The following is a 10,546-nucleotide window of genomic DNA, read 5'->3' on the forward strand; positions in this document are numbered from 1 at the left end:
GGCCAACCACATCAGTTAGCGTTGCAGCGCATAGTGGAATTGATGGATGGGCCCAGCATCATCACTGGAGATATTAAAACTTTTCGAATGTATGCTCTGAGGGTGAGATCTTTGGTGGGAATGCTGAGACAGCTAGGTAAGCCTGGCATGGTGGAATTTAGATGTAGCTCGCATGTGTCCAGACTTCTGAGTAAATTGCCACATGATCTGCGCAGCAGTTTCAGAAGATTCCTACCCTCCTTAACTTAGCAGACTGGTTAGAATATGAAATCCAAGTTCAAGAAGATTCCACAAGGTATGCAAGCCGTTCAGGCAGAGGATACTCTATGCAAGCCGTTCGGGCAGAGGATACTCAACCAGTTTGTCCAGGGATATGTCAAGGAAGGTGAAATCATTCCACAAAGGGACAGAAGTTCTACTTGGCACTGAGAAATTCCCTTCATCAGCAACAAATTCTGCAGCTGTCACTGCTAAGATCACAAAGGGGAAGGTTTACTGCCCTTATTGTGATAACGACAGACACACTTTGAATACCTGTGTAAATTTCTCTCAACTTTCCAAATCTCAGAGGCAGAATTGGATCAAGGGGCACAACCGATGCTGGCGCTGTGGACGGGGCCATAGATCGGCAGAGTGTAACCTAAAAATGCGCTGCAAAACATGTAATGGGCGTCACTTACTTGTTCTACATGAGGTTAATGCATGGAACAAGGAGAAAGCCATGGAAAGGGAAGATCCATGTGCTAGCCCTGTCATGGGGGAGGCTGCCAACGAGGTGTTATTCATTGACAAGCCCCCAGGAAGTCGTAAGGTACTGTTAAAGATATGTAAAGTCATTCTAAGAAATGGAAATCGAGCCATGAATGCTTATGCCATTCTTGATGATGGCTCCGAAAGAACCATCTTGTTAATTACTGCAGCAACCCAGCTGAAACTGAAAGGTAAGCCGGAGGACTTGCCCCTGCGCACAGTCAGACAAGAGTTAAAGATCCTGCATGGGGCGGCTGTTTCCTTTAACCTTTCACCAGCCTGCCAGCCAAACAAGATATATCAGATCAATAGAGCCTTCACTGCATCAGAGTTGGGGCTTGGCGTGCACTGTCATCCTGTCGAGGCTTTACGGAGAAGGTACCGTCATCTTAAAGGACTTCCCCTCCGAGAAATTGAAGCTGCTCATCCAGTTTTGCTCATAGGATCTGACTGCCCTCATTTAATTACCCCGGTTGAGCCAGTTCGCTTGGGTCCACCAGGGGGTCCTGCTGCGATTAGAACTCTCCTTGGATGGACTATGCAAGGACCAGTTCAAGCTTTGCAACATCGTCTTACAGAGCAACAATGTCTGTTCACAACAAGTTGGTCACCCTCTGCTATGTTGCATGAACAAGTTGAAAGACTCTGGCAAATAGTTGTCCTTCCTTGGAGAGATGAGAAAATGAGTACTCGATCAGTACAAGACCAGCAGTCACTAAAACTACTGGAACAAAGAACTTCTAGAGTTGAAGTCGATGGGATTTAGCGATATTCTACCCCACTGCTCAGAGTGCAAAATATCCCTCTCTTTTTGCACCTAAAGCAGCAGTAATGCCTCAGTTAAGAAGTCTAGAGCGTCGTCTCAGTAAGTCCCCCGATCAAGCAGCTATCTACCAGGCTGAGATTAAAAGACTGGAGCAGGCAGGTATCCGAGGGTGCCTATGGATCTGTCGCCTATCTTCGAACAGAAGATCAAAAGGGAGAAGTGGAGATCACCTTCATGGTGGCCAGATCAAGAGTGGCTCCTAAGAAACGTCTGTCGATACCTCGTTTAGAACTATGTGCAGCCTTGACAGGTGCCCAGTTGGCTAAGATCCTGCAGAAGGAATTGGCTTTGCCTATTCGCCAAGTTTTTCTTTGGTCTGATTCCACCACAGTTTTGACCTGGATTAAATCAGAATCCTGCCGATTCAAAGTTTTCGTTGGTACACGAATAACGGAGATTCAGGACCTTACCAGCTGCTGTGAATGGCGCTATGTGCGGTCAGAAAGTAACCCTGCTGATGACATCACTCGAGGTAAAAGGCTGGCAGAACTAGGGCCACAAAGTTGTTGGAATACGGGACCACCATACCTTCAACTTCCATCTGATCAGTGGCCGGTTACACCGCCACCCTGTTCCATAGTTGTTGATGAACAAAGAAACTCTACATTCTGTGGTCTGACGAATACTGTACTTCGTTTATCTATACCTGATCCAAGTCAATTTCTGACCTTCCCAGAGTGTCTGCCCAGAGTGTCCCTGACTGCCACTGTAGAATCTCTCAGGGAACATGGAATCAGCGTATCAGCTGAGGACTTTCAACAGGCCGAAATAGCTATCCTTCAGCAAGCTCAATGGGAAAGCTTTCCTTCTGAGATGGCACAGCTTACAGCGGGGAAACAACTGAATACCAACAGTCGACTGCTTTGCCTCGTCCCCGAACTTGAATCTGCAAGTAAACTCTTAAGGATAGGAGGTCATCTTCGCCGCTGTGAAGAGATTGAGCCTGAGTCGATGCATCCTATTGTCCTCGATCCCCAGCATCCAGTCACTACCCTTCTCATTAAGGACTATGATACAAAGCTATTCCACCCAGGTCCTGAGAGAATACTGGCAGAGATGTGTAGGAAATACTGGATCCTTCGGGGTAGGGAAGCAATCCGACGTTATCAGCGCAAAGATTGTCCAGTATGTCAGAAGTTTCGCAAAAACCCACAGATACCCAGGATGGCAGACCTGCCTCCTGCCAGACTACGTCTATTTAAACCTGCCTTCTATTCTACTGGCATTGACAGTATTTCGGGCCATATTTTGTAAAGATTGGACGTAGAAGTGAGACGCGCTGGGGTATTCTGTTCAAGTGCATGACTACACGTGCTGTTTATATTGATCTTCTCCCGAGACTCGATACAGACTCCTTCCTTATGGCCCTCAGACGTTTTATAGCCAGACGCGAGAGACCTTTTGAGGTTTTATGTGATCAAGGTACTAATTTTAAAGGAGGGGAAAGGGAGCTGCATGAGACATATGCTGAACTAGTTCCAGAGCTGCAGGAACAACTTGCCAGTCAGCAGATTATCTTTCGTTTCAACCCACCTCATGCCCCACATTTCGGTGGGTGTTGGGAAAGGGAAATTCGTTCCCTGAAACAAGCTCTACAGGTCACTCTGGGAACTCAACCAATACCAGAGGAAACTCTTCAGACTGTGCTAATCAAGATTGAAGGAATCCTAAATTCTAAACCCCTGGGGTATACCTCCTCAAATGCCTCTGATCCAGATCCTATTACTCCAAATTCACTCCTAATGGGGCGGCCTGATTCGTCCCTTCCTCAAGTGATGTACCCCCAAAGTGAACTATTGAGTCGACATCGTTGGCGGCATAGCCAAATTATAGCAGATCACTTTTGGAAGCGGTTTATCAAATTCTATTTGCGTGGTCTTCAGACTCGCAGCAAGTGGCAGCGAGAGTCACCCAATATCAAGGTGGGAACTACGGTTATGATTGTGGACCCTCATTTTCCCAGGGCCCTATGGCCCATTGGTCAGATCTCTCAAGTATTCCCTGGATTGGACAATAGAATCAGGACTGTTGAGGTGAAAGTTAAGGACAAGTCTTATGTGCGACCTGTGGCAAAGGTTGTACAGCTACCTGCGATACCAGACTGAAATTGACTTATCTTTTTATAATGTACAGATTTCCTCATTCTTTAGAAATCTGGGGGTGGCTGTTAAAAAGGCCCACTGCAAATTAACTTATTTTGCAATGTTCTGGCGAGCAGGCACTGTTTGAATGTGCTGTCAATGCAGCAACCTAAAGACACTAAGCTCCGCCCATTTCCAGCAGGTGGCAGTGATTGGCATTTGGTAGAAATAGCCTGCACAGAGTAGGTGAAAGCAGAATGGACTTGATGCTTTCTCAAGTTTGGTGTCGTGTGCGTATGTTCGATGAACCAAACCACACACATGGAAGCACCAAAGTAATGGCTTGCACTTATGTGCTCAACATTGATTGGACATTCATGGAATGGTTGTGGAGTAAATAAAAGCATCAAGAACCTTAAACTGCATCTTTATGTCTCTGACCGGACATCTGTGGTGAACTAGTCCCCCCCCACTGGCAACCCCAACTGGTTTAGCTTTACCAGTTTTCTTTAGGATGCATGAACGTTTGTAATACAGCAACAGTTGTTAATAAAAAGTGTTTTAACCTTAATCATGACATATGCTTAAATGTTTATTTTTTTTGCCAGTTTGTTTGCTTTGCCCAATTAATAAGTATTCTAAGAGGATCTAATGGATTTTTTAGTGGTAAGACTAAAGTCCTATCCTCTTCTTGAGCTTCCTCTCCCCTTTGAAAAAGCACACAGATTGGAAACAGCTGTGGCCCATCCTGGATGCCGTACAGCTGGAAGTCTCGTCAGAGCGCTGGATCAGCCAACGAGAAAGGCCATAGGAGATCCACATCTGGAGAAGAGAGAGCCAGCGGAAAAGGATCCCAGACGCATGCCAGTTTCAGCGTCTCTCTCTCTTTCACACACACACACGCTCAGACGCGCCAGTCCTTGGGCGAGAGGGAAGAACATTCCCTTCTGCTGATGTGAGGGAGATTCAGAAATCAGGCCAGAAAACTGCATGCTGGGAGCTGAGCTGATTCCTTCCTCTATGTCTGAAGTTATATTTGATGATGTTATTATTAAAGAAATAGTTCACCCAAAAATGAAAACTCTGTCATCATTTCCTCGCCCTCATTTCAAAACCTGTATATATGAATTACTCATAACACAAAAGGTATATTTAGGAAGTATATCCTGGCTGCTCTTAAGTATAACAGAAGAAACAAAGATGGTGAATTACAAAGAAATACACCAAGAACATGTGAAAGTATTGTCTCATAAAAATGTTTTTGAAAGAAGTCTCTTATGCTCACCAAAGCTGCATTTATTTGATCAAAAATACAGTGAAAAACTTGAAAAATCTTACTGACCCAAACCTTTGAACAGCAGTTTATGGTCCACATCTTGCAAAGTCATATGATAGTTTTGCATGGGAAATAGACTCAAATCTAATTTGTTATTGACTGCAAACCTTAAAATATACCCTAGCTCTCAGCTCTACGAATTTGGCCAGTAAATAAAAGAATATTCTGTTTTTGGTGAGCTAAATAAAACGAAAAAAAAGCAAAGCAAGGCAAAACAAGATAATCTATGGTCAGATTTTACTGAAAATGTAATTAACCACAAAGTGATAAGCCACAAAATATCTACAAAAAGAATAAGCAATTACATTCCTTTTGCAGTCGCCTCAGCAAATGCGCATTCCTTCAGTTTGTATTTAAGGAAGGAACATTGCTCCATCAACCCTGCCTAAACAAACACTCTCCACAATTTTTCACAAAACAATGTATAGTTGTTACTTTAATGACCTGACCTTTAAAAAGGGCTTTCTTTGGTGTAACCTTGATATGAAATCAGATTTACTCATTACTCACTATTGGTTACCTGACAAACGGTGCTGTCTGTGCTCTCTATACAGTGTCTGCAAGTTTTGTTCTCAACCAAAAAATAAACGCAGATTCTTTGAAGACAACCCAAGCAACCAGACCTCCTTGATCAGAGCGAGTCACACACACATAGCTGTTATTAGAAAACCCCTATAATAATAGAGAACTGCGTTTAAAGCAGTACAGTTAAACTGTTTCATGTAAAGAGTCCACAAAGGAACAAAAGAATACTTGTTGTTCATGAAGCTTTAAAGTCAGGAAAATATGACTTATATTTTCTTGGGACTTTGTAACTAAAACAGCTTTGTCAACAGCAATGAATGGCACAACATCCTTATAAAACTGAAAGGGATAGTTCAACCCAAAAATTTAAATTCTGTCATAATTTACTTTTCTCCTCTAAACGTATTTGACCTTCTTTCTTCTGCAGAACACAAGAAGATACTCTGCAGAACGCTGAGGTCCAAACAACACTGCATGTCATCGACTTGTATTGTATAGACAAAAAAAAACATTTTGAGAATTTATCATCATCATCTTCAGTGTTCACACATACTCTTAAAAATATACATTCTTTATTGGCATCTGTGATTCCACAAATAACCTGGAATCTTTGGATAAAGGGTTCTTATCATGGAAAAGGTTCCTTAGATTATTAAAACGGTTTTCACACTATAAAAAAATGGTTCTTTCAAGAATTGTTCACTGAAAGATTCTTTGGGGATTCCAAAATCTTCTTCACCATCGCTGCAAAAACCGCTATTGGAAGCTTTATTTTAAAAAGTGTATACTTGAGGTCATTTGTAGGTTGCCAGCTTGAGGTTCTGTCGTATCTCAAAGTGCTTCACTGCCTCGACTGAAAACCTCATATTTCTCTCAGCAAGATTTCCTCCCTCTGAATCAGTATTTAGACATAAAGAGCATGAATTACTGCAAGCCACCGTAGGCTATAGATATCCTGGCACTGCCCAGCAAAGACAGGCTAATTATGTATTGTGGTGGGTTTAACATGCGTGGCACACTGACAATCCAGCGAAACCTCCTACGCTCCTAAATGCTCACCACCATCAACCGCTCTCTCCTTCTGAGCATGCACAGTAAGTCGGGCCCCAAAACAGGAAGTCTGGAAGCATCGTGATCCAGGGACGGACTATAAAAAAAGATTCTTCTGGTGAAATTCAACTACGTTTTGAAAATGCTGAAGAATTCAACAGTTTAATGTTCAGTTTCCAACACATTTCTTTCTCACATCTTTCCCTGAAAAATTACGTACACTGCAAAAAAAATAAAAATTTTCTGAAGTTTTAAAGATAAGTGTTCATTTTATAAGTCTTTCTACAAAAATGTCATGTTTAATTTAATGTGTTGCAGTTGTGAAATGTACTAGCAATTTCGGAATTTTTTTTTTTTCAGTGAAGTGTTACACTTAATTCCCCCTGACAAATTGAAAGGATAATGAATTTTCATATCTGAGCTAAGATCTAAAGGGGTGGAAAAACATTTAAACCACTGAGGGCCAAACATGCTCTCAATAATATTTTAGACGGCTTAATTACATCCTGTAACCCTCATAATGTTGTTTCCACTGTCTTTCCACTTTAAAACATGTATTGGGCTAAAATACCGAGGTCGTGGTGTTTTGGGGCAAATTTGTCAGACATGAAAGTGTTTTAAATTAATTAGTGATTAACTTGAACTCAGTCACAGACACACACAACCAATCACAAAGTTATGCATAGCTGTGAAATGGAAAAAGAAGGAGAAAAATACAAGAGCGAGGTCTGTGAGAGTTTTTCCTAAAAATTTATTTTAAGAGAAGGCTCTATCCGAAAGACACAGAGATGCGTCTAAAATTATAGTGTCTTAAAAAGAGTGAGTGAGTCAGAGAGAAGCAACAGGGAGAGGAGTGGAGTTTGGTCTCTGACAAAGGCTTCATTCATTGCATCTCAGGCTAATATTATATGCGTTTCACAAGGAAATGTCCACTTAGTCCTCCAGAGCACAGGCTCAGCACCACACCTTTGATTCCAGGTCTAGTCCAAATACCCGCCAGGAAGATTTACAAGGATAACACTATCAGTGGTGAAAGTAAGTGTCGGGCCCCAAGGGGCCCAGGTAAATAAACTCACAAGTCCAAGACAAATTGGTTTAGGCAGGTTTCAGACAAGAAACACTGTTTGCTTTCCAAACTGCTGCTTATTTCTAAGCAAGATAGTCTCAGTGATTGACTAGTTAAATGGGTTTGTTTCTAACATATAATAAAATGGAAAGACATTTCACTTACAGACTGGAACACACTTTTGGGTGTATTTTAGAGATATAAATGAGATGTTGAGTCTGTAGATGGCGCTCTAGAGCTATATCACTACTGATTTTTTAATCAAATCCCAAGATAGTTTTCCTAATTTGGAATGATTGATTGATTGATCGACTTTTGATTTATTTAAGAAAAACACACAGTTACGAGTTTACGATGTCAATTCACTTCGTGCTTAATTTATAATATTTCCAAATTATTCATAAATTAAGCCAAAAATGAAATATGACACAAAATAAAGGCGTTAAAGCAGCTTTAAGTAATCAATGCAATGCTCCATTAAAAACAATTAACAAAAACTGCTTTACAATAAACATTAAAAGACGGTCTCTGAAATAACACCTTTCCAGAAGCTTAAAATAAATGAAACAACAGGCTACTTCACATAACCACACCAAAGAACAGAACTCGTGGGGCCAAATGTTTAAATTTCCACATGTTGGGCATAGTATTACTGCTCATTGCTGATACATTTGATTTCACACACGTTAACTTAAGGAGGGTGGGGAATCAGTTTTAGCGTTTCTCTTACTAAGGCTTCATACCCTCCCCATTTATGTTGCAATGCTGCCCCCTACAGGTGCGATGTACCCAGAATCGTAATACAACGGATTTCTCTAGTGTGTTTGAGGATTTTTATAACAAGGTCAATATACCAGAGAAACAGTCACTGATAAGGTGATGCTTTATATAAAATGTAGGCTAAAATATTCAAAATATATATAAATAAAAGCGTCTAATAATAATAATAATAATAATAATACAGACGAACATAGCCTACTGATAAAATAATGTTTAATTATACACTCATTCATTTAGGCCTTCTTCATATATTGGAGTATTTAATGTAAAGCTATAACGTAGCCTAATATTAAAATATAATTTTACCTAAGTGTCTTGGTTAATCAGTGATAATCTACGTTGTTTCTACATACACTTGGCTACACATCAACATGGCTGTCACACTATAAAGCGGACTGTTTTACATTATTAATTATGTTATTGAGTTTCATTCTTACCAGTGTAAACGGTTTTCCTCACATGTGGTAATCAGTGTTTCACAGCTGTTGCGCAATATCCAGCACTGGGAGACAGGTGTAAGGGAAGTGCTGTTACAAAGTAGCCTAAATAAAAATGTTGCATGAAGCTACTAATTACGCGGCCGCCATTTTGAAATCGAAAGCGGGCTCAGGTGGGGGAAAACGAAGTAAAGATTCAAAACGTCAAAGTTAGAGGATAAACCAACTTTAGGGTCAGCAAGTAAATGAGGTGCTTGAGTGATTTCTTCCTTATTTTTTTAAACCACGCTTTTTAAATATGTACTTTGCAACTTTCACCCAATAGAAAACACTAGAGTTATTTAGACTACTGTGTTATTTATACAGTCACACACCAGATGGCACACACATTTAAGTGACTCATGGAAATCTTTTATGTTTGCTCATGGCGTGTAAGATTCAAAACAAAAACCCTTCATTGTTTTAGGGTTAGAAAGAAGAGATGGAAAGAATAAAAATAATTTTTGTGTGTGCTTTCTAAATGCGACTTTATTTTTTGAAGATGGAATGATGAGAGATGGAACGAGAATGGATTTACAGTAGTTCAGTTCAGAAGTTTTATTTACAAAGAGAGAGGGCTGCATGCCTTTCATCAGTATAAGAATAGATACACACAGCCAAAACCAATTTTTTTTGACTCTGTAAGGTCAAGTATTTGTTCAAGTCTTGCAGTCTCTATGGCGTATAGTGAAGATGCTAAAGCTAAGCACAGTGTGCTCACCCCTCATTCAAGTTTGGATAACAGACTGCTAAACAGCTCTCATTTGCACAAAGTAAAACATCCTCATATAATTTTGCCACAATAAATCACATGGGCTAAGTTATTATGCATCCACCCTTCTCCTTGAAGGGGTTTTTGTCCTCAGGAACTCCTTTTATGAGAGGATCTTCTGCAGATTGGGCCTCTACCCATTCACAAATTTCCTTTGCGGTTTTAGAAACCTGAGGAAAGAGGGAAAGTATGTCAGACTTTTGCCTCTTACCATCCTCAGAAACAGCCCAAAATCCTATTCAATAAAACATAAAATGCAAGGGTGGCAGGATGTAAAGAACTTGACAGATGTTTATTTGGGCTGCCAGTCAGCAGGCAGAGAAACTTACAGGCTCTCTAGTGTTCTTCACCTCCTTCTGAAGTTGTTCCAACTCCATTTTAAGGATGTCCTTATCGGACATATCCCGCGCCATCTTGCCCTGAGAAAAAAAAAAAGAAAAGTTACAGGGCCACATATCAAATAAACAAATCTGTGACAGTCACACACTTTTTAAAGATCACTTTTCTAGAGGGAGGAAAAATAAAGTTCATAATGTAAGTATGTGATATAAATCCCTACATCCCAGTGTTTAATGCTGCAATATATGTCCTTAAAGATCAAGACAAATCATATTTAAAAGCTGTATGACACATGGGACATGTTCCAATTAATCTGAAATGTTCATGTTGTGTGTCACTGGAAAAACAGATTTTATTGTTCAGAAGTTAAGTCAGCGGAACAGGTTTAATGCATGAATTGTGTAAAACTAAACTAATAATTATGAAAAAATAATAATAATTGGAGCCACAGCTGTAAATTGACTGCTATGTTGATACTTCAAACCAACTAAATAGAGGGGGGGGGGGGGGGGGCCCGCGAGATAAGTAAAAAAACAAAAAAAAAA

The 10,546-nt window shown here is 40.5% G+C and overlaps 1 protein-coding gene and 1 long non-coding RNA gene across 2 annotated transcripts in view; both read right to left on the reverse strand.

Moving 5' to 3' along the window:
- Positions 1-6,106: 6,106 nt before the first annotated feature.
- On the reverse strand, positions 6,107-8,998 carry LOC107585094 (uncharacterized). The gene is made up of 3 exons (XR_001609213.1): positions 8,852-8,998; positions 6,578-6,665; positions 6,107-6,410 (listed from the first exon to the last, which is right to left on the reverse strand). It is a non-coding gene; the product is annotated as an uncharacterized lncRNA (long non-coding RNA).
- A 363-nt stretch (positions 8,999-9,361) lies between these two features.
- Positions 9,362-10,546, reverse strand: part of gngt2a (guanine nucleotide binding protein (G protein), gamma transducing activity polypeptide 2a) — a 2,128-nt gene continuing 943 nt past the window's right edge. The window contains exons 2-3 of the mRNA XM_016271952.1: positions 9,992-10,081; positions 9,362-9,832 (exon numbers count right to left, since the gene is read on the reverse strand). Of these exons, the coding sequence (XP_016127438.1) occupies positions 9,707-9,832; positions 9,992-10,075 (210 nt within the window). The 5' untranslated portion in view covers positions 10,076-10,081 and the 3' untranslated portion in view covers positions 9,362-9,706. The remainder of the gene's footprint in view (positions 9,833-9,991; positions 10,082-10,546) is intronic.

The sequence above is a fragment of the Sinocyclocheilus grahami genome, unplaced genomic scaffold (assembly GCF_001515645.1).
Source record: "Sinocyclocheilus grahami isolate Dianchi unplaced genomic scaffold, SAMN03320097.WGS_v1.1 scaffold66.1, whole genome shotgun sequence".
Lineage (NCBI taxonomy): Eukaryota > Metazoa > Chordata > Actinopteri > Cypriniformes > Cyprinidae > Sinocyclocheilus > Sinocyclocheilus grahami.